This window comes from Lepidochelys kempii, chromosome 8 (genome assembly GCF_965140285.1).
Source record: "Lepidochelys kempii isolate rLepKem1 chromosome 8, rLepKem1.hap1, whole genome shotgun sequence".
Lineage (NCBI taxonomy): Eukaryota > Metazoa > Chordata > Testudines > Cheloniidae > Lepidochelys > Lepidochelys kempii.
The window spans coordinates 88,220,030-88,244,203 of NC_136387.1; the positions used below are offsets into that span (position 1 = coordinate 88,220,030).

At 47.4% G+C, this 24,174-nt stretch overlaps 1 protein-coding gene and 1 long non-coding RNA gene across 4 annotated transcripts; one reads left to right on the forward strand and one right to left on the reverse strand.

The window, feature by feature from the left end:
* Positions 1–5,115: 5,115 nt before the first annotated feature.
* On the reverse strand, positions 5,116–11,872 carry GADD45A (growth arrest and DNA damage inducible alpha). 3 transcript variants are annotated; one of them, XM_073357400.2, is made up of 4 exons: positions 11,723–11,872; positions 11,278–11,379; positions 9,125–9,344; positions 5,116–7,707 (listed from the first exon to the last, which is right to left on the reverse strand). In XM_073357400.2, the coding sequence occupies exons 2-4, from the start codon at positions 11,376–11,378 to the stop codon at positions 7,594–7,596; spliced, it is 435 nt and encodes a 144-aa protein (XP_073213501.1). In that variant the 5' UTR covers position 11,379; positions 11,723–11,872; the 3' UTR covers positions 5,116–7,593. The 3 variants fall into 3 exon arrangements, with proteins under 3 accessions (XP_073213501.1, XP_073213499.1, XP_073213500.1); XM_073357398.2 differs by lacking the exon at positions 11,723–11,872 and adding an exon at positions 11,552–11,704; XM_073357399.2 differs by lacking the exon at positions 11,723–11,872 and adding an exon at positions 11,556–11,655.
* Positions 11,873–11,896: 24 nt separating this feature from the next.
* Positions 11,897–13,644, forward strand: LOC140916184 (uncharacterized). The gene is made up of 2 exons (XR_012160449.1): positions 11,897–12,146; positions 13,457–13,644. It is a non-coding gene; the product is annotated as an uncharacterized LOC140916184 (long non-coding RNA).
* Positions 13,645–24,174: the final 10,530 nt, after the last annotated feature.

Consider the following 24,174-nt stretch of genomic DNA (forward strand, 5'->3'; position numbering starts at 1 on the left):
AAACCATGGTCCCACCCGCCATGCCATGCCGAGCCCCACCCTCACACTGGCCTTTCCCAAGGCCCCGCCCCTGCACCACATCTTCCTGAGGCCCCGCTCCTGTGCCATCTCTCCCCCCAAAGCCCCACCCCCCACTTACTCCTCTCCACCCCCTCCTCCCATCACTCGCCCTTACAGCCGGTAAAAAATGGGGGGCATTTGCTGCACCGAGAGAGCTGCTTAGCCTTTCAGTGCTGGTATACCCAGCGGTGCAGGAGACCACGCACTAAATACCAGCAGATGCAGGAGGGCAGCAGCGCTTGGTACCATGTCAATCTCTGTTCCTCAAACTGCACGTCCACCAGTACTGTTGAAAGGGAAGCTTGAAATGTTGGTGGTGCTACTTCCAACTCTGCACCAGACTCCAACATTGTAGAGAGCAGCCCATCCTCAGTCAGGGGCGGGAGAGTCGCCCTCTTCTGAATTGGAGATTTGGCTCTTATGTTTCCCCGCCCTGGAGCTGCTCTCACTACTCTCCACTAAGGCACTACTCCCCTGCTAGGGAACTTTCAGCAGGAGTAGTACCATCAAGTAGATGGTCAGTGGGTCACTGGACCCACTACCAGCCCAGTGGCCTTATTGGAACCCGTAGTTCCCCCCCACCCCCCAGTTTCTAGGTCATACATAAGACGTTCTTGTTTTGTGTCCTTAGAGAGGCATGGGGCACCTACTCACCAGGCACTACCTTTTCCAAGCCTGATACCGAGCAGCAAGAGGTAGTTAAGGAGGACCCTGCTGGACAGCTAGTGGAAGAAGAGCCACCTCAGCCTGTGTGGGCCTTTTCCTCCTCTCCTGATGAGGCAATCTCCTCAGGGGCCATTTAACCTCCACCAATGGACTATAAGGCCCACCAGGAGCTGTTAAGAGGGTGGCCTTAAGGCTGGTGGCAGAGGCTAAAGAATTCTTGCACAGCTTTGTTGACATTTTGGCCACAGCAAGGCCTTCAAGAGTGGCCTTACTTATTAACAAGGCAATTATGAAGGCTCTCTGGAAGACCCCTTTGTCCCTTCCCCCTACCTTAAAAAGGGCTGAACATAAATACTATGTAGCTTCCCAGGGGGTTGAAATTTATATATATGTCTGTGGGAGCTGCTTTCCTGAAGACACTATGAGTACAAGTCCACCCTTACCTGAACAACTTGCTAGTCAAAGGCTGGTCCAGGGCTCGTGTTGGCTCCGATGTACAGCTCATCCAGTCAACCTTCAAAACTCTAGGTCTACAGATCAGCTTAGACAAGTCTACCCTTTGTCCAGTGCGGAGGATAAAGTTTATAGGAACAGTGCTACTCTACTCAAGCTTTCCTTCCAGACACAAGATTTCAAATAGTTGGCACATTTTAAGGTCCACCCTCAGCTTTTGCTGACAATGGTGATGGACATGTCTCCCATGGAATGGGGAGCTCATCTGGGACCCCTCCAAACTCAAGGTTCTGAAGGGATCTCTCTTTGCATATCGATATCAGAGAGCTAAGGACTGTCTGCCTCTCCTGTCAGGCCTTCCTACCACATGTTAAGGGGAAAAGCCTGTTTGTTCTCACAGACAACACTCTGGTGATGTTTTACCTCACCAGACTGAAAGGCGCTCATTCTTCCCTGCTTTGTCAGGAAACAATTCATCTATGGAACTTTTGCATTGCCAATTCAATCAATCTCAAAGCCTCTTACCTTCCAGGGGTGCAGAACAAGCTGGTCGACTGCCTAAGCAGATCATTTATGAGCCACCATGAGTGGTCTCTGCTCCTGGATGTAGCCAGATAAGTTTTTCAACAGTGGGGACTCCCCAGATAGACCTATTTGCAAACAAACCCAACAGGAACTGTCAAAAATTTTGTACCCTCCAAGGCAACAGTCCCAGTTCCATCACAGAGGCTTTCCTGCTTCCCTGAATGAACAAGCTCTAGTATGCTTTTCCTCCAAGCCCACTCCTACACAGAGTGGCGCTAAAGATCAAGTGGGACCAGGCCCGAGTTACATTAAGAGTCCCAACATGACCTTGACAGCACTGGTTCTCAGTCTATTGGATCTGTCAGTGGCACCTCCAATTTCACTCCTGTCGCACTCAGACTTGATCTCCCAAGATCATGGTTGGCTGCTCCACCAAACCTGTGGGGCCCTTCATTTAATGGCCTAAAGGCTCTATGGCTAAATCCTAGGGAGGAGTTTTGCTTGAACCAAGTTCACCATGTCTTGTTAAATAGTAGAAAGCCCTTCACCAGAGCTGCTTCCATCTCAAAATGAAGGTGTTTTTCTTTCTGGTCTCCTCAGTCCAGGGTCTTGCCAATGCAGTTCTCTATCCTGGACTATCTATTGCACCTACAACAGCAGGGGTTAGTGATTTCTGCTATCCAGGTCAACCTGGCAGCCATATCAGCTTTCCATCCCCATGTGGATAACCATTCTATATTTTCTAATGATATGAGAATCAGATTTGTGAAGGGCTTTAACCTAATTTTGTTGAAGCTCATGGGGCCACCGTTTGAGCCTCTATGAATGTGCTCCTTACTACGCCTATCTCTGAAGGAGGATTTTCTGGTAGTTATCACTTTGTCCAGGAGGGTGGCCAAACTGCATGTTCTGACATCCAAAATGCTTTCTACAGTCTTTTTTAAGAATAAGGTGTACTTACGCCTTCATCTAAGATGTCTCTCTCTAAAGTGGTATCTAATTTTCATATTAACCAGTCAATTTACTTACGTGCATTTTATCCCAAACCACATGTGAACAGAGAGGAGCAACATCTGCTCACCTTAGACATTAGAAGAGTGTTGGCATTCTACAGAGACAGAACAGGACAGTTTTGTTTGTCAGACCGACTATTTGTGGCCTTAAAATCTATGCTATTTATTCAGAATGAAGGGTCTCCTGGTCTCTTTGCAAAGAATTTCATCTTGGATAATTTCCTGCATTCATGTTTGCTGCTGGGCACACTGATGGCACATTCCACAAGATTGCAAGCAGCCTTGAGGGAAGTCCTTGCACAAGTCCCTATCCAGGACATTTGTAGCACAGCAACCTGGTCTTCAGTTCACATCTTCGCATCCCATGATGCTATTACTCAGTACTCCAGAGACGATGCTAAATTTGGCCAAGTTGTACTACAGTCTGTGTGCATGGGAATTCCAGTCCCTCCTCCTACGTTACGGCTTGTGAGTCACCAGGAGTGGAATGTACATGTGCAATGACTCAGAGAAGAAAAAGCAGTTACTAACCTTTCGTAGCTGTTGTTCATTGAGATGTGTTGCACATGCCCATTCCATGACCCACTCCTCTGCATCAGAGTTGCCCGGCAAGAAGGAACTGAGGGAGCTCAGGGGCAACTGGGCCCTTTATGCCAGCGTGTAGCAGCAGAGGGTGCTTGAGCTGCCCCCGATGGATAGCACTTAGGGAAAAATTCCCAATGGCTGTGCATGCGGCATGCACACACCAAGAGTGGCATGGACATGTGCAGCACATCTCGAAGAATAACCATTATGGAAGGTTAGTAACCATTTTCTCCTTCTCCTCTGCTGAAACACAGCCTTGAGAAGAGTTGGAACAGGGCAACTACTCAGCATCAGCAACACTGTACAAGCTTCAGGCGGTGAAATGAATAATTGCTGCAATTAACATTACGTGGGAAATTTAGGAGATTTTTGTATGCAATTACAAAACAACTCACTTGCATGGTCAACCTATGGAACTCATTGTCAGGGGATGTTGTGGAGGCCAAAAGTATAACTGGATTCAAAAAAGAATTAGAAAAGTTCATGGAAGATAGATCCATCGATGACTATTAGCCAAAATGGTCAGGGACACCACCCCATGCATTGGGTTTCCCTAACCTTGTGACTGCCAGAAACTGAGACTGCATGACAGGGGATGGATCAGTTGATAGATTGCCCTGTTCTGTCCATTCCCCCTGAAGCATCTGGCACTGGCCACTGTTGGAAGTCAGGATACTGGGCTAGATGGAGCATTGGTCTAACCCAGTATGTCCATTCTTATGTTCTAACTCTGGGGAAAAACGACTGGACATGGAAGCTCTGCTCCCGTGCCCTTCAGATTTGTGATTGGGCAGATCTCACACAGCAATAACTTTTAAAATCTATGCTATTTTATTCTTCCTAGGCTTTTATACTGAACCAATTGCCATGTAGTCTGGGTACTGTTCATGTAGGACTCCAAATATGCTACAAGTCTATCCATGCCTGCTCATAGTGGTTTTCCAGAGTTAGGAGTGTCTGTATTCTAACACTGTCAGTCTGTGCTGTGCTTCTCTAATAATCTTTTATAACACTACCAACAAAAAAGACAGTGTTATACCAGGTGGATGCTCCTAACAATGCTGGACAAATTTCTGCTCACACCATTAGATTTGTTGTGTAGATGGGGCTTTAATGCCTGATCAAGGTAAAATGAAGCTACTGGCTCGGGACAGTTAGGGACTGTAGCTAATCCTCCAGATCCTGATTCCAACATTTGTTACACCATTTACCTTATTGACTTAGGAATTAGCAACAAAAGGAACAAAGCCTGGGACATGGAGGTGAAGAAAGATTAAAGATCCAGCAACCTCTAATTACATGTTTATAGTCACATATATTTAAGGGATGACTAAACTATTTCCTTAATATCTACATTTCTGCTTCTATATTACCTCCAGGACAACAGGAAGAGAGGGGATTTTTGAGATGGGCATGAGTTGGGAGGAAACCTCTAACACATTCAGTCTTCAGTGTGTATTTACTTTTGAAATGCTGATAGTAAATTTAAATGCCATGGTAAAGCAGCACATCAGAATTTAAAGAGACAATGTCAAGTTAAAAATGTTTTCCAAAAATTCCTTTCTTTTGTTACTAATGCTATCTTAGAATAATTTACTCTTCACCCTTTCTGCTGTAAACATATCAGCATCACTTGTGGTTAGAATCACAGTCACATTCTGGTGATCCTGCATTTATGTAATATGTGGGATGCAAACACTGCGGGGGAATGTTTAAATCTGAACTAAAGAATTGTTACTGGCTTTTTGTTTCAAATGACAAAACGTTTCTATTAATATCCAGTCTGGAAAAAAATTAGTAAATGGGGGCCATAAACATTTCCTTTTAACTTTATTATTTGTATCACTGTAGCCATTCGCACTAGTCATGGCCCACAACCCTGTTTTTCTAGGCGCTGGACAAACACGGAACAAAAAGATAGTCCCTGCTCCAAAAGGACTTACAATAAAAGTAGAAGATGAGACAACAGATGAGAAGCACAAGGAAACAATGAGAAAATATTCATTAGCAAGACAGATAGTTGTCTCAGAACACCTATGGTCTCCATATTGTGAAGTTTTTTGTAGGTATCAGAACAAAGGAGAGTTTTGAGGAGGGATTTGAAAGTAGATTATGAGGTAGCTTTGCAGATGTTTATAGGGAGCTTCTCTGAGACATGGAGAAAGTATACTCTTTGCAGCAGTAATCAGAAGGGATATAAATGGGGCAAGTTAACCCACAGAGGCCTTAATCCTTCAAAAATTTACACATGTATTTATCTTTAATCTTGGGAGGAGTCCCATTTCTGGGAGTAAAGTATGCGTGTAAGGACATTTGCCAGATCAGGGCTCAAGTTTGCAATTAGCTAAAAACAGCTGTCTTATAGTGCAAGATTCTCACACTCTGAGAAAGCAAGTGCTACAAACAGGTTCTAAAGTTACATGTCAGATGTCTCCTACCAAACACTGACCCTAATAGAATATGAACCAGCATATAACACTTTTGTATTTCGTAGTTTGGCCCTACAATTAGTCTGTTTCCTAGAACCATACTAAAATTGGCCATATTCTGCCCTGCCTTAAACAAGGTGCAAACTCAGTCTGGTCATTGGGAGAACCCAGAGGTGTAAATGAGGGCAGGATTTGGTTGGTCTCTGTGGATTGCCTGTCAGGCCCAGTTTTCTTGTCTGTCAGTCTTCTTTTACGTGCAGTTAATCTGGACACAAGGCTTGCTTCAGAAAGAATGCCATTTGCAGGGTTATACTGGCTGCCTATGTAACCTCCAGGCCATGTGTCTGAAGTATGTATCCTGCTGTCCAAACAGAGGTCAAGTGTAACTAGGCCTGAAACCAGGTAGAAGAAGCATATAGAGCATGAGGAGAGTCTTCCCAGCTAGGAATGCTAAAATGACAGTCCTTCCAGGGTTTCTGGGCCTACAGTGAAGTTGATGTATTGGCAATGACCCTGGCCAAAGATGGATTAGCCTCTAAATTCGTTCTTGGCCTGTAAGGCCTTCTTCATCGGGTCCTGTATAGCTGGGCTGTAAGGAATATGGGTGCATGTTGCTGATGGAGAGATTCTAATGGCTAACCCACCCACCCCTACTCCTCTTTTGTCTGTCTTTGATTGTGGTGGCTGCTCCATACCATCTAAGCATAGATTCCTTGTAACAGAACTGGTAGTGTTTGTCTGAATCTCCCCACCCCATTAACAGGTGTTGATCCAGCAGGGAAAGTCTTAAGTGGGTTTTACTGACTCATTAGTGCAGGTACCTTGTTACCCTTCTCAAATACAAAGGAGGTAGGAGTTGCTAAGCGGTTCATGGACTAAGACATGAATTGCTTTTCAGCGTAGGAACCTTGCTCTACAATTCTCAAAAGCACCTAACTCATTGACTTTCAATAGGACCAGGGCTCCTAAGTCACTTAGGTGCTTTTGAAGTGCTTGAATAATACGTAGCAGGCCCCACTCTCACCCATGTACTCTTATTTTTTTAAAACCATGACAGCGTTTAGGAATTAAACCCACATCCCACTTTCAGGCTTGGTCCTGTAACTTCTGAGTATATAAAACACCTATCTGCTAAAATGAACTGTAGCTGCAGAATCAGCCCTTAGCATTGCACAGTATTGAATCTGGCAAGAAAGTAAAAAGCTAACACGAGGATTTTTGAGGTTTTAAAATTTTTATTTCAGTAAAATAAACACCATCCAGTTTCAAACAAATTATATTAATGTAGCTGTTTTAATATTTTATTTTATTAAAACAAGTGGTGTAGTTGTATATCAGTTGCTTAAGGGTATTCTGGTTCTGAAGTTCATAGCATAAATAAAATCTTTGTCAATATCATAAAATAACTTAGTATATCTTAGAATAAAACCTTGAGCATCAACATCCCAAAATACAATACATTTTTTAAAAAGTTTTGATTAACCTTTTTGCTCTTTCGCGTTAAAGGCGTTTTAAACCAGAAACTACTAGTTGCACTTTTAAAACTTCAACGTGTTTGGTGCATTTTGAAATAACTCAACCATGCAGCTTCTTAAATCTTCCTGCCTGGTTTTTAGTTCCTTTGTGACACACTTGCTTACAACTCTTTCAGCACAGGTTCTTTTTTCATTTCCTTAACTTTTTGGCTACAAAGTCAACTTCCTTCAGTCCCACACATCATGTTCTTCAATCTCAGTCTACCCACTTGACATCAGTTGTTTGTAATCCTTTCATCAGGTATAGGGATTTACTTCCTGACCAACCACTAAAGTATTTCAAAATTTCAGTGCAATTTTGTTCAATTAGTTTTCATCCAAATACCATCATCGCTCAGGGAGATTAATCACTGGGACCCACTGATCCATGTAGCGACTTTCCCGGCAAAAGCAAATCAGCTGACTCAGTGCTGGATCCTTCCATTGAGATGCATGGGGATTCTGGAAAAAAAATAGTTGTTTCAAAATAAAACTGAATGGTCTTAACTCACTAGTGCAAAAAGATGGTGCTCCTAACTAATATCCAAATGCAAAGCTAAACTGGATCCTTGAACTCAGATTTTAGTTTGATACAAATAGTCTCCTCAAGTCCCTTAGCGGTTTTGTGAAATCATATGCTATATACATAACTGCATTGCAATAGGGATTCAACATCTAAAAGCTGAGTAAGGGGTTCAGAATTTGGCTGTGGTGGAGGTGTGGTCTAGTGGTCAGAGCATTTTAAATACATTCCTATTTTACGTACTGGCATTTTCTTGATGTCTTGAAATTTTGTTTCATTCTAGTGTTAATCATGCTGAAAACCACACACAAACATTAACGATCTGGCTTCTTATTTGAAAATGCAAGATTATATATGATGGACCATAACAAGAGTGTCAGGATATTGTAGAGAGGTTGTAGAAAATAGCTTTAACATTATACTGCACCTACACTATTGCATATAAACGTATAACAGCAAAGCAAACAAAACCACTTAAGATTCCTTTCATGTTTCTTCTGCAGTATGGGCATAATGGAAATACTTAACAAGTGTTTTGAGGACTATTTTTAGCATCGGGAAAAATATTAAAATAAAGAACTGCATGCATATAAACTTCCTCTACTTTTTAAGCTGAAAATTATTGACCCATTTCCTGCTCTGTCTCTGAAGAGCAGATGAATTTCAATTGAGTTGAATTATTTCCCTATTTTTCTCCAGAGAAATGTACACAACAATTTTTGACCATGGGCTAGAGTTAAGAAATTATTACTAGTGTTCAGACTTGCCAAAACCTTTAATGAAAATTTCTTCCCACTCTAAGAGCTCCCTCTAAAAGCAACTAACCTGTGCTATCTAATCTCTACTCTGAGCCAATTTGTAATAAGGAAAGACAAATAGAAGAGGCTGCTGTAGCAAGGTGACTCATGGGGATCTCTCTGCTGCTGGCAGGATCTTTAACATGTTTGAACATGCCCATATGGGGAAAATCTTTATGATCAAATCAGGAACAGCTCTGATGCAATGTCCTTAGTACAGGAAATAACTAAGTAGGGAAAAGGGCATGTCATTCCCCATAGTAAGTTAAAGATAGGCCTGATCCAAGTCCCAGATCTGAGTACTCCCAGATCTGGGGGTGGAGGGTGTAAATCCAAACCCAGATTTGAATATATAATGGCCAGAACCCCAGATCCCAAACTCCATGTGTTCAATATCTTATCCAAGGGCATATTTTAGGTTCTCTCTAAAGTAAACCCAACTGTAATCAGGTAAGAAACAGGACTCAGAGACCCAGCTTAAGCTGCAGCAAGGGAGCTCTGTGCCAGTGAGTCTTTTGTACTCCTGCTACTGGGGAGGGAGGATAGGATGGTCACTTACTGTGACAAGCACACAGTGCAGGTCTGCAGGCTGCTCAGCTCCCCCACTTGGCCCCAGAAGCAGCAGCTCAGCCAGCCGGCCTGGGTTGCTCACTCGCAGGATGTTAATGTCATTCTCACAGCAGAAAGCCTGGATCAGGGTGAAGTGGATTTGCAAAGCAACATCCCGATCATCCTCCTCATCTGCAGCTAGCAAACAAAGCACCACATTATCCGGATCCCTGCAAGGATGAAACAATACAGCCTAATTAGTCACAGCTAACACACAATTACATATTTAACAGAGACACATACCGATGAAACAAACAATGTCTCAGTTTATACACATGCAGAAGCTACTAGGTAGGCTGATGGTGTGTGTCTGAGCCATGAGTAATCAAATGCACACGTATGTTCACAAGGGGAGACCTGTGTACACACAGTACATACCTGCAGTACATACCGATGCGTCCCTATTTATCTGCTTTACATGCACACAGGTGTACTTCCCCCAAGCCCCACTGTACATGCACAGAAGTGTTCTTCCCCCAGCACTGTACATGTGCATAGGTGTACTTCCCCCAGCCCTGCTGTCCATGCACACAGGTGTACTCCCCCCCCGGCCCCTCTGTCCATGCACACAGGTGTACTCCTCCCAGCGCTGTCCATGCACACAGGTGTACTCCCCCCGGCCCCGCTGTCCATGCACACAGGTGTACTCCCCCCCGGCCCCTCTGTCCATGCACACAGGTGTACTCCCCCCCGGCCCCTCTGTCCATGCACACAGGTGTACTCCCCCCCAGCCCCTCTGTCCATGCACACAGGTGTACTCCCCCCCGGCCCCTCTGTCCATGCACACAGGTGTACTCCCCCCGGCCCCGCTGTCCATGCACACAGGTGTACTCCCCCCCGGCCCCGCTGTCCATGCACACAGGTGTACTCCCCCCGGCCGCGCTGTCCATGCACACAGGTGTACTCCCCCCCGGCCCCTCTGTCCATGCACACAGGTGTACTCCCCCCCGGCCCCGCTGTCCATGCACACAGGTGTACTCCTCCCAGCGCTGTCCATGCACACAGGTGTACTCCCCCCGGCCCCGCTGTCCATGCACACAGGTATACTGCCCCCGGCCCCGCTGTCCATGCACACAGGTATACTGCCCCCAGCGCTGTCCATGCACACAGGTGTACTCCCCCCCGGCCCCTCTGTCCATGCACACAGGTGTACTCCCCCCCGGCCCCGCTGTCCATGCACACAGGTGTACTCCCCCCCGGCCCCGCTGTCCATGCACACAGGTGTACTCCCCCCGGCCCCTCTGTCCATGCACAGGTGTACTCCCCCCCGGCCCCTCTGTCCATGCACACAGGTGTACTCCCCCCGGCCGCGCTGTCCATGCACACAGGTGTACTCCCCCCCGGCCCCTCTGTCCATGCACACAGGTGTACTCCCCCCAGCGCTGTCCATGCACACAGGTGTACCCCCCCCCGGCCCCGCTGTCCATGCACACAGGTGTACTCCTCCCAGCGCTGTCCATGCACACAGGTGTACTCCCCCCGGCCCCGCTGTCCATGCACACAGGTGTACCCCCCCCCGGCCCCGCTGTCCATGCACACAGGTGTACTCCTCCCAGCGCTGTCCATGCACACAGGTGTACTCCCCCCGGCCCCGCTGTCCATGCACACAGGTGTACTCCCCCCCGGCCCCTCTGTCCATGCACACAGGTGTACTCCCCCCCGGCCCCTCTGTCCATGCACACAGGTGTACCCCCCCCCGGCCCCGCTGTCCATGCACACAGGTGTACTCCTCCCAGCGCTGTCCATGCACACAGGTGTACTCCCCCCGGCCCCGCTGTCCATGCACACAGGTGTACCCCCCCCCGGCCCCGCTGTCCATGCACACAGGTGTACTCCTCCCAGCGCTGTCCATGCACACAGGTGTACTCCCCCCGGCCCCTCTGTCCATGCACACAGGTGTACCCCCCCGGCCCCGCTGTCCATGCACAGCGCTGCGCTCCCCGCACAGCGGGCGTGTGAGGAAGCGGTTAGCCCCCAGCACACCGCACAGACCGGCAGTGGCGGCAGGCTGCGCCCAGGGGCACCTCGCCCCCCGGGGGGAGGGCGGGCAGGGGATTACCAGACAGCAGAAGGCAGCCGGGGGCCTCGGGCCTCCCCACTTACACGTTGAGCAGCTTGGCCGCCTCGTAGACCCCGACGGTGACGCTCCTCTGAGTCAGGGCTTTGCTGAGAACTTCCTCCAGCGCGCTCCCCGCCGTCTCCATCCTGAGAGCAGCAAGAAGAAGCCGCGAGGCTCCTGTCAGCCCCCCGCGGCGGGGTCCTCGCTGCGCCCGCCCCGGCCCCGGCCCCGGCCCCGGCGATCGGCTGACAGGCAGCCCCGCAGCGCCCGCGCCCGCGCCCCCGCCCCCGCCGCGAGCAGCCCCCCGCGCCGCGGTACCTGCCCATCGCCTGCTGCTCTCCAGCCAGCTCCTCCAAAGTCATAGTGCAGCCGGAGCGCAGCGCGCCCCGCCCCGCCCCGCCCGACACACCGGCGGGGGCCCTGCCGCGACCCTCACGCCAACTTGCGCCGCCCCAGCTGCGACCCCGGCCCCCGCCGCGCCGCCCGCACCCGCCAGCAGCGCCGCAGCCTCTGAGGGACAAAGGCGGCCTCGGCCGGGGTTATCCTGCCAACATCCAGCCAACCGTCTCCTTCCTCATTTGCATGCGGCCGCCCCATTGGGCCATGCAAATATAGTTTCGCGGCCCACTTGCCCCCTTTGCCCGGGCCCCGCCGGCCAGAGGATGGGGCCGGCAAGCCGGGCGCGGGACGACAGCGGCGCCCCTCCTGCCGATTGGCGGGGCAAGCGGGTTGGGAGGCGGGGTCTGCGGGGGCAGGGCGCCGCCGGTCATCGCGGCAGCCTCTGTGGGGCTGGTTCAGCTGTTTTTCTGGTCGGTGCACATTTCTCCCCCCTTGGAGTGGGGGAGGGGGCTGCTGTGCCGAGCTGTTGCCAGGGCTTAGTGCTCGCGGGGCACCGGGACAATAGGAGTTGTTGGTAAGCAGGTTAGGAAAGCCAAGGGTAGCTGCCCGCGTGCAGCGCGCTGTCCCTTCCAGCTGATGTTCATTGAACTCCTGCATTGTGCTGCCTGGCTGTGCAAGGGGGCCGCATTTCAGCGGCGGGGTGTGTGACCTGCCACCCAGATGTCACACGGCATAGGCCGGGGAGGGACACGGTTTCTGTATCCACCTCTGCTGCTGCATGGACTTTGGCATGCATATGGCTCCATTTGGAGAGGTGCTAAGTACCCCCCCCCCCAGCTCCTCTTGACTTCCCTGTAGCTGTTGACTGGCAATAGGAGCTGGGGGTGCCCAGTGCACCTTTAAAGAAAAACATCTGGTTTCTGTGCCTCGGTTTCCCCATTTGAACACCTCCCAGGGATGTTGTGAGACTTGGTTCATTAATGCTGGTGAAAGCTGTATGAGAACCTCAGATAGAAGGTGCTTAGGAAACACAAAACAGCATTATTGGGAACCTGGTTATTGTCGCATACCCATTTTTAACATATGTTTGAAGAATGCCATTGTAAGTGTTACTATTAGTATTCATTAACATCAGAAGAGAGGTTACCAGTCGCATGTAATATAACACCATTCTTGTGAAGCGGCTGAACTAGAAAGTAGGGGCCAGATTCTCAGCTGATATAAATGGGCATAGCTCCATTTAAGTCAAAGTAACTATGCAGAAGCTGGCCCTTGACTCCTAAAAATCAGGACTTAAATAGGCTTAGTAAGCCAAAAATTGTCTATGCCCACAAATACACACTAAGGGCTCAATGCTGCAAGGTGCTGAATGCTCTGGCATTAATCCACAAAAGCACTTAATGTTTAAGCATGTGCTTTTCTGGTTCAGGGTCAGAATGCTGATCTCGCAGATCCAACACTTTGCTAGCCAGCATTATGGTTACAGTCAGGGAGAGCTGGGTTACTGGGAACTTTCCAGTTTATGGGACCTGTCTTGCCCTCCTGGTTAGGTTAGTTTCAGTTTCTGCTGAGTGAATACTGGAAGATATGGCTGCGTCATTGGCCTTGTGTGCTGCTTTGGAGTTTCTGCGGGTCATGTCTCAGCTGTGCACTCTGACATCATTTCCTGCCTGCTACAGAGTAGGTCTATTTCTGTCTCCTATCTTCAGTTTAGGTCATTTTCCTGCACCCCTCACTCCCAGTCCGTCTATTGTTGGACTCCAGGCATATTTTTAGATTCCTTCCCTCTGCCCTAGGGCCTCCATTTCTGGCCTCCAACCTGCTCCAGCTTTTTCTCTTCTAATTTCCGCCCCTCCCCCACAACAGCTCCTTTTTTACTTTCAGGTACCCCTTTCCCCTGGCAAGATCTCCCCCTTCTCTTTTGGTAACCCTGCGATAGAGGTGGGGAGAGAACGAGCAAGGAAAAGACATTGGAGGAAGGTAAGTGGGAGACTGAGAAGAAGCTTGAGGGAGAGCTGATACAAGAGAAGAGGAAAGCTGTGTAGGTAATGCTGGCTGGAGGAAGAGAGAAAGCATAGGGAGCAGGGAACAGAGAGAGAAGATGAAGCACCGAGAACTTAGGGAGACAGAAACTCAGAGAAGCAATAAGGAAATAAGGTTGGAGTAAATTAAAAAGGGAGCAAAGCCTGCAAGAGGTGGGACTGAGACTGTGGAAGCCCTGACTAAAGGAAGCACTGAGATGTAAGGACTGTTTTTTCCCCACTTCATCCTTTACGGTAATAGTCCTGGTTTCTCTTCTGGAAGAGGGGCACATGGCTAGCTCTGGAAGGGAGTGTCAGAGGTGCCTTTTAATGCCCAGGCAGAGCTCTGGCCTTTCCACCCACAATCTACCATGGCAACTGCCCTGGTTTTCCACTTCAAAAATCTGATTTCCCTAGTTAAGGATGGTAACTGAAGGAAAAACAATGGGCTGGAAATAAGTAAGTGCATATCAGACCAAATCACCCTAAGTATTCCCAGTCATGCACTGAAATGGATTTCCCAACTCTTCCTCAGGTCCGAGACCCACCCAAATCTGCTATCTCACATTTGTTACAGTAAGTTACTGACGTAAGATTATGCTGACTCATGCAGTGGAAATGACAGAAAACGTTTTCTCTAGGCCAGCGGTTCTCAACCCACTGGCTGCATGCAGCCCAATTATCACACAGCTGTGGCCCAGCTGTGTGCGAAAGGCTGCCAGGCCACACAGCATGGGTCTGGGCTACCGGCTGGTCCTGCATAGTGGGAGGTCTGGGGCTGCTGGTTGCCCTGCACAGTGGGAGTCTGGGATCCAGGGCTGCCGGCTGGCCCCGCACAGCACAGGTCCAGGGTCACTGCCCGGCTCCATAGGGTCCATGTCCGGGGCTGCTGGCTAGCCCCATGGGGTTGGAGTCCTGGGTTGGTGTCAGGGATGCCGACCATCCCCAGGGGGTTGGGGTCCGGGCTGCTGCCTGGCTGCCCTACCACGCAGCGGGGTCCAACAGGTCAGGGCTGCTGCATAGCCCCGCATGGCGGGGTTTGGGGTCCCTACTCCCCGGACCCCCACCCAAGGCTCCACTCCTGGCCCCATTCTGTGGAGAGGTCTCTTGGTCGGCGGCGCTGGGCATAGGGGTCAGTCGGGAGAGGTTCGGGGGAGGAGGGGTACGCTGTTTTTGGCTAACGCAAGAGAGTGCCCAAAAGTAAAGTCAGTGATATCTGTGTTGGCAGTCAGCTGAGGTCAGGGATGGATCAATTTAAAAAAATCCTGAAATATGAGGTTATATCACCATTAGAAGCGTGAAGTGCCTGAACTTGTACTTTCCTTGAGAGAGAAGCAGTGATAGCTCGTTGACTGAGATCACCCTTTAGATCAGGGGTGGGCAAACTTTTTGGCCCGAGGGCCACATCAGGGTGCAAAACTGTACGGAGGGCAGGGTAGGGAAGGCTGTGCCTCCGCAAACAGCCTGACCCCCGCCCCCATCCACCCTCTCCCACTTCCTGCCCCCTGACTGCCCCCCTCAGAACCCTCAAACCATCCAACCCCTCCACTCCCTGTCCCCTGACCGCCCCGAACCTCCGCCCCATCCAACAGCCCCCTGCTCCCTGTCCCCTGACTGCCCCCCGGGACCTCCTGCCCCTTATCCAACCCCCGTGCCCCTGCCCCCTTACCATGCCGCTCAGAGCAGCATGTCTGACAGCCACGCCGCCCGGCCAGAGCTAGACACACTGCCGCACTGCCTGCATGAGCAGGCAGCCCCGCCACCCAGAGAGCTGCCCACGCGGTAGCGTTGCTGGGGGGACAGCGGGGGAGGAGGCGGGGCTAGCCTCCCTGGCCGGGAGCTCAAGGGCTGGGCAGGATGGTCCCGTGGGCCGTAGTTTCCCCACCTCTGCTTTAGATCTTGTGCCACACAATGAGTCCTCCTGTGAAAAGAAGTGACTCTCATATCATTTTAAGGCCCACATTCAATCTTGTACTGGGGATAAATGTACATGCAAGCCAGGTCTAGCCCTGGGCCCTTGGCCAATTGCCAATACAGCTCTCGGTGACATTACATTCAGGTGCCTCTGATTTAGCATAGGTACAAAGTTTTCTATCATATCCATTGTATGAGTCAGAATTTATGTCAATAATTCACTGTGATAAAAGTGAGATAGAAACTATGGCTGGCACAGAGGTGAGTTGATGCTTAAAATGAGGGCATTGCATTTCACTGCATAACTGGGAGCAGCGTTTGGTCCAATGATTCACTCTTCCTTCTGCATCAGAATTTCTTAAGTGCAATATTGCTAACCCCAAGCATTCAAAAATCACAGGTCAGGCCCCCCCAAAATCATGACACTGGCATAAAAATAGTGAAATTTAAAAAAAATTGGGGGTTCTCTTTAATTTGCCGTCTTGTTTCTGGGCCTTTAAGGTACACTCAGGTCACAGGTTTCAAGTTGTTCTTCATAACCAGGAAGTCTAGGGACTTACTTTGCTTTTTTAATGAAAGTTGAGATACTCGGCTCATTATGGCATACAGCAAACAGGAAAACATAAAAAAAAGAGCTCTCCAACCTGGAGACTCTCATAAATAACCAACCTTCCATACAAACGGACTTTACTAAAATAAGACAGGAGATCTACATTACACACTTCACCTCTCTACAAAGGAAAAAGGACCATAAGCTGTCTAAAATCCTACCTGCCACATGGGGCCACAACAGTGATACCCCTAACTCACCCAGCAGTATCGTCAATCTATCCAGCTACACACTCAACCTGGCAGAAGAGTCTGTCCTATCTCGGGGACTCTCTTTTTGCCCCGCCACCCCCATAAACATGATAGTTCTGCGGTGATCTGGAAGCCTACTTTTCCCATCTCCGACTCAAAGAATACTTTCAAGATAACACTGAACAGCACACTGATACACAGATACCCTCCCACCAACAGCACAAGAAGAAGAACTCCACATGGACTCCTCCTGAGGGTCGAAATGACGGTCTGGACCTATACATAGAATGCTTCCACCGACGTGCACAGCCAGAAATTGTGGAAAAACAACATCGCCTCATAACCTAAGTTGTGCAGAACGCAATGCCATCCACAGCCTCAGAAACAACCCTGACATTATAATCAAAGAGGCTGATAAAGGAGGTGCTGTTGTCATCATGAACAGGTCTGACTACCAAAAGGAGGCTGCCAGACAACTCTCCAATACCAAATTCTACAGGCCACTTTCCTCAGATCCCACTGAGGAATACACTAAGAAACTGCACCGTCTACTCAGGACACTCCCTACACTAACACAGGAACAACATACTCTTAGAGTCCCGACTGGGGTTATTCTATCAACTACCCAACATCCACAAACCCGGAAATCCTGGATGCCCCATCATCTCGAGCATTGGCACTCTCACTGAAGGACTGTCCGGATATGTGGACTCTCTACTGAGACCTTACTCCACCAGTACTCCTAGCTATCTCCGTGACACCACTGATTTCCTGAGAAAACTACAATGCATTGGTGATCTTCCAGAAAATACCATCCTAGCCACCATGGATGCGGAGGCTCTCTACACAAACATCCCACACACAGATGGAATACAAGCTGTCAGGAATGGTATCCCTGATGATGTCACAGCACAACTGGTTGCTGAGCTCTGTGACTTTATCCTCATGCACAATTATTTCAAATTTGGTGACAATATATACGTCCAGACCAGTGGCACTGCTATGGGCACCCGGATGGCCCCACAATATGCCAACATTTTTATGGCTGACCTGGAACAACGCTTCCTCAGCTTTCATCCACTCACACCCCTTCTCTACCTATGCTACATTGATGACATCTTCATCATCTGGACCCATAAGAAGAAACCCTGGAAGAATTCCACCACGATTTCAACAGCTTCCACCCCACCATCAGCCTCAGCCTGGACCAATCTACACGGGAGGTCCAATTCCTAGACACCACGGTGCAAATAAGTGACGGTCATGTTAACACCACCCTATACCAAAAACCCACCAACTGCTATGCCTACCTTCATGCCTCCAGCTTCCATCCCAGACACAGCACACGATCCATTGTCTGCAGCCAAGCGCTGAGATACAACCGCATTTGCTCCAACCTCTCAGACAGAGACCAACACCTACAAGATCTTCACCAAGCATTCTCAAAACTATGATACCCACACGAGGAAATAAGGAAGTAGATCACAGAGCCAGACATGTACTCAGAAGGCTCCTGCTGTGAGACAAGCCCAAGAAAGAAACCAACAGAACTCCACTGGCCATCACATACAGTCCTCAGCAAAACCTCTCCAATGCATCATCAGTGATCTACAACCCATCCTAGACAACGATCCCAAACTTTCAAAGACCTTGGGAGACAGGCCAGTCCTCGCCCACAGACAACTCGCCAACCTGAAGCATATTCTCACCAGCAATGGCACACCGCACCATAGTAACTCTAACTCAGGAACCAATCCATGCAACAACCTCGATGCCAACTCTGCCCACATATCTACATCAGCAACACCATCACAGGACCTAACTGGATCAGCCACACCATCACCGGTTCATTCACCTGCACGTCCACAAATGTAATATACGCCATCATGTGCCAGCAATGCCCCTCTGCTATGTACCTCGGCCAAACTGGACAGTCCCTACGTACAAGGATAAACGGATACAAATCAGATATTAGGAATGGCAATATACAAAAACCTGTAGGAGAACACTTCAACCTCCCTGGACACACAATAGCAGATTTCAAGGTAGCCATCCTGCAGCAAAAAAACTTCAGGACCAGACTTCAAAGAGAAACTGCTGAGCTTCAGTTCATTTGCAAATTTGACACCATCAGCTCAGGATTAAACAAAGACTGTGAATGGCTATCCAACTGCAAAAGCAGTTTCTCCTCCCTTCGTGTTCACACCTCAACTGCTAGAAGAGGGCCTCATCCTCCCTGATTGAACTAACCTTGTTATCCCTAGCTTGATTCTTGCTTGAGTATTTATACCTGCCTCTGGAAATTTCTACTACATGTATCTGACAAAGTGGGTATTCACCCACGAAAGCTTATGCTCCAATACGTCTGTTAGTCTATAAAATGGCACAGGACTCTGCCACTTTTACAGATCCAGACTCACACGGCTACCCCTCCGATACTCGGCTCATTATCTGACTCCAGCAGCTGGGGCTTCAAGAACAAAGCACAAAATATTGCAGGATTTGCAATACAATCCGGAGAGCTGGCAACTCTGAAGCGAAAGATGCAGCCACAACTTAATAGGTTTATTTGTGTTTTTCTCCAAGAAGCTGGTAAAGAAATATCCCCTCTGCTTTTTAAATTTATTTTAAGTATTTTATAATTTTAATTGTGCAGCAATTCAAATTACTTATACTAAAAAATTGCTAAGAGTGAATAGAAGAAGGGGGCATGTGTGCAGCAGATACTGTATATCCTGATTTGCAGCCTATCCCTCAGCCTTTGTGGCTTTCTGTACATCTGGCCTTGTTAGGCATTTAAGCACTGGGGTTAATGTCCTCTTCATACATCGTCCTCCAAAGAATATAGGAGCTTTTGTCGGTGACTTTGTAGAACGCTTGGGTTTGTTTTTAGGAGCCTAAAGGTTTCTCATGTCTATAACTTTTATTATAACATGTTTTTTAATTATACACTTGTTAATTGTGTCATCTTCTGCCATCGCTAAATTCTGTCCTGCACGTTCTGTAAGTCATGCACGTGCCTGCTGTGATCTTTTCACCAAAGATTTTAACTGGGGGAAGCTTCCTGTACTAAACTGTGTGGTAAGTCAGATGGTTAGACAGAGAGTCTTGGGGCTGGTGGTCACCCTTAGATGTTCCTCCTAGAGAACATGCTTTCTGTCTTAGACAATTACTGGATTCAGAATACTTTACTCTCTGATGCACATAAATTTGGATCTGTTGGGCTCAGAAGGGCACAGGGTCCCTAAATATGGCACAAAGTCTTAATATAACAACACTATCTCTACAGTGGACACCCTGGCTACACTTTATATCTGCCCCTTGCTGATAAGATACCACTGATAACTGTGAAGTAAGGAGAGCCGCCAGTGCACCCTCAGCTCCCATTGGCTTCAGTGGGATTTGAGGCTGCTCAGCACATTCCAGAAGCTGCTTAGCACCTCTTAGGGTTGGGCCCTCCTCCTAGCAGCACCATGGCACTTTTTAAATGTATGGTTTAAATAAGCCCAAAAAAATAGTAATTCTCGCAGGTGGATCCCCGCTGTCAGATCTGACCTGAATGAGCCTACACAACAAGCTGCATAGAACCAAACTGATCTATGTTAGAACTGATGGGAGGTGAGCATTTCGTTCTAGTGAATCTAGTTACTTCAAATTTGAGACTTGGCCCTTCAGGCTATGCTTTTCTCCAAAAGTCAGATAGTTATTTGCAATCGCTGCAATATTAACAAAATAACTTTTCTAAAAGGTACTGTGAGAAGCCTTACATTTTGTTCAGTGTCTTGTGTCTTTAAGCCCTGTATGGCATCTTTAGTTGCCACACACACATTTTCTGGCACCGCCCCCAAATCCAGCCATTTTGATCAGACTTTACAAAACCTTTGACAGACCAGAGAGATTAATAAAAAATCACAGCCCAATCCTCAGCTGGTGTAAATCAGTGCAGCTCCACTGACCTCAGACCGCTTTCCCGGAGATAGACCCCAAACCTACAAAAAAGTAACAAAAGCTATTAACTGAAGCAGCAAAGACTGTGACTCGTAGGAAAACTACAACAAAATATGAAAAGAGGAAAGGGAATAGATCTCTTCTTAAATCAGACAGTCTGTAACTTGTTTGAAGAGCTAACACACAGGAAACAAGTGGCAGTGCCTTAGGGCTAAAGCTCCACTGTACTGTCTCTCAAAAAATATCAATCACTGAATAAATTCAACCTGAACACAATGCTGTACAAACCACCCATGTATCTGTGTATCACAAGTTCAAACCTACCCTACCTGTGTGTAACCGTGCCGCACTGAATACCTTTGAATATACAATAGTTAAACTCAGTAGCTATACACATACCTATCTATAACAATAGCACACCAAAACACACCGTCCCTTTCTGTTCTGCAATATTATGCCAAATATTTACATGGATATTTTACCTTTGGACTTATCAAGAAGTGCTCCTATAAAATGCAAATGAACAGCTAAACAAAAGGGTGCATATAATCTCAGACTTCCCCATTCAAAAGTGGCTTAAAACCAACTTTGTTTCTTCCCCCTCTCGTTCTGCGCAGAATATTGCTCAGCTTGGACAGAGAACTGGGGCTCAAGTTTGCATTTCACTCTCTACCTTAGCTAACCTGTTGGGGTTTTGTTTTTTTTTCCTGGCTTTGAGGAAGGTGCTGGATTTACCTTTGAATTATACTTGTATTTGTAATAGGTTGCCACACCTTTGCCACTTATTTCCCTACAGGAGAGACTGGGGTTCATTTTGCTGGTGATTACTGAGATGTAGAAGAAGCAGGTGATTGTTTTCCATTGAAATTCTTGCTCTGATGGAAAGGAGATGGTGGTCTGGGCAGTTGGGGTGAGGAGACTTCCCACCACCCTCTATGCTAGAGCAACTCTTTTATCTATTTTAACTAGTCCGTATTTGGAAGCTTAGTTTATACATAGCCCTTTTTTATTTGATACTTGCCTATCATAGAGGTGAAGGACTGGAAGGGACCTCGATAGGTTTTTTTCCACTGCACTGAGGCGGGAGTAAGTATTATCTAGATAAGTGATTCTCAAAGCCGGTCCACCGCTTGTTCAGGGAAAGCCCCTGGCGGGCCGGACCAGTTTGTTTACCTGCCGCATCCACAGGTTCAGCCGATCGCAGCTCCCACTGGCCGCGGTTCGCCGCTCCAGGCCAATGGGGGCTGCAGGAAGCAGTGTGGGCCAAGGGACGTGCTGGCCGCCCTTCCCGCAGCCCCCATTGGCCTGGAGCGGCGAACTGCAGCCAGTGGGAGCCGTGATTGGCCGAACCTGCAGACACGGCAGGTAAACAAATGAGTTGGGCCCGCCAGGAGCTTTCCCTGAACACGCGGTGGACCAGCTTTGAGAACCACTGATCTAGATCATCCCTGACAGTTGTTTGTCTAACTTTTTTGTAAAAACTTCCAATGACAGAGATTCCACAACCACCCTAGGAAATTTGTTCCAGTGCTTAACTATCCATAGAGTTAGGAAGTTTTTCCTAATGTTTAACCTAAATCTCCCTTGCTGCGGTTTAAGCTCATTACTTCTTGTCCTGTCATCAGTTGTTAAGGAGAACAATTTATCCCCCGTGTCTTTATTAATAATCTTTCACATACTTGAAGACTGTTATCATGTCCCCCCTGTCTTCTCTTCTCCAGACTAAACAAACTCAGTTTTTTTAATCTTTCTTTCTAGGTTATGTATTTTAAATCTTTACTCTTTTTTTGCTACTCTCCTCTGGACTTTCTCCAATTTGTCTGCATCAGTCCTGAAGTGTGGTGCCCGGAACTGGCCACAATACCTCCACTGAGGCTTATCAGTGCTACATAGGGCAGTAAAATTACTTCTCGTGTCTTGCTTACAACAGATGTGCTAATACAACCTAGAATGATGTTTGGTTTTTTTTGCAACAGTATTACATTGTTGACTCATATTTAGTTTGTGATCCAATATAGCCCCCAGATACTTTTCTGCAGTTCTCCTTTCTAGGCAGTCATTTCTCATTTTGTATTTGTGGACTTGATTTTTCCTTCCTAAGTGGAATACTTTGCCTTTGTCCATATTGAATTTCATCCTATTTATTTCAAACCATTTCTCCAGTTTGTAAAGATCATTTTGTCCTCTGACGTGCTTGCAACCCCTCCCAGCTTGCTATCATCTGAAAACTTTATATGTGTACGCTCTATTCCATTATCCAAATGATTTATGAAGATAGTGAATAGAACCAGGCCCAGGACAGATCTCTGCAGGACCCCACATGTTATGCCCTTCCAGCTTGACTGTGAACCACTGATAACTATCCTTCAGTTTTCTAACCAGTTGTGCACCCACCTTATAGTAGGTTCATCTAGGCTTTATTTCCCTAATTTGCTTATGAGAAAGTCATGTGAGACAGTATCAGAACCCTTACTAAAGTCGACATATATCAAATCTACCGCTTCTTCCCCCATCCACAAGTCTTGTTACGCTGTCAAAAAAGGATATTAGGTTGGTTTGACATGATTTGTTCTTGACAAATCATGTTGGCTATTACTTATTACCTTATTATCTTCTAGATGCTTACCTTCTGTGAAAACTTTATAACTTGACTCCTGAAGAAGATAATCCACCACCTTTAGCTAACACAGACTACTTCTACCAGTCTATTCTCTGGCTAGCTATTATGCTTTACTCCTGCACTTGGTAAACTGTACTGGCTTTCTGTAACATGGTAGACTGTGGTTTCAGATTCTACAGTTGACCTGTAAGGCTTTGTAAGGACAGTAGTCAGCCCAGTGCTTCTCTTTGAACTTTTGCTGCCATATGTTCCCATTCACCCTGTGAGACCTACAGGGGAGGGTTTATTATAATCAGAACTGTGTCAGAGATCATGCTTTCTCAGCTGCTGCCCCAAGAAGCAAGCCTCCCTTTTCCAGAAGACCTGTATTCTTTGTACATTATCTACAGAAACAGAGCTGGAGGGTCAGATCCTCCGCTGGTGTAAAATAGCATAGCTCCCTTGACTTCAACAGACCTATGCTTATTTACTTCAGCTAAGGATCTGGCCCTGAAAAATCTTTTAAAGACGCCTTGGCAATATGGTTTAATATAGTTTGTTGTTTGTTTTCAGATTTGCTTTTTGCTTGTTATAAATGGCAACTTGGATTTCAGAACAATTAAGTCAATCTAGTGCAATGCATGCCTGAAACCCTCTAAAATCATAGCTTGAAGCATGCAGCTAAATGAGGTAAAGGTTTATTCTGTATGCTGTACTTAGAACCATTTATTTGAGCATCTGTTAGTAAGAGCTGGGTATGAAACTACCTGCCATAGCACAATACAAAGGGGTTATTAAACACAAAATCAGTGGATCTTTAATTGCTTCTGACATGGGCAAGAAAACAGTTGTGGGCACATTTCACTAGCTTAGCTCAGCCTGCATTGTCCTTTTCTATTGTCCTTTTCTCATTTCTAAGGTGGCACTGAGTGTATCAGATGTGACATGACGTGACTTAACAATATGTATCACATATGGGGAAAGGGAAAAGCTTCTTTTGCAGCAGGTAGAGGGATGGCAGATGGTAAGACAACAGCAAAACAGGTGGAACCATTGTTTGATGATGATCTGAATTAAGTTCAGTTAATTTACTATATCTTTACATATCCCTAGCAACTAAAATCTCAGACTTCATTGCACGAGATCGAGATCAGGTTTATACTTTGCAGACAAACTGTCAGTGCAAGTCCATCTGTGACTGCTTGTAGAGCCAAATCTGTCTTAAAGTCAACTGCAAAACAAAATGCCTGTTTCTATCTTCTGGGTGTCAGTAACCCCCTGAAGCCAGGACATTAGACACCATGTGCAGTGATGTAAAA

What these genes read in the sequence shown, in the direction of transcription:
- GADD45A (XM_073357398.2), bottom strand. Translation starts at nt 11,595, where the DNA reads ATGACTTTGGAGGAGCTGGCTGGAGAGCAGCAGGCGATGGGCAG. An exon ending in GAGCAGCAGGCGATGGGCAG is followed by an intron (nt 11,380 to 11,551) that starts GTACCGCGGCGC and finishes TGCTGCTCTCAG; the next exon opens with GATGGAGACGGCGGGGAGCG. An exon ending in GCGGCCAAGCTGCTCAACGT is followed by an intron (nt 9,345 to 11,277) that starts GTAAGTGGGGAG and finishes TCATCCTTGCAG; the next exon opens with GGATCCGGATAATGTGGTGC.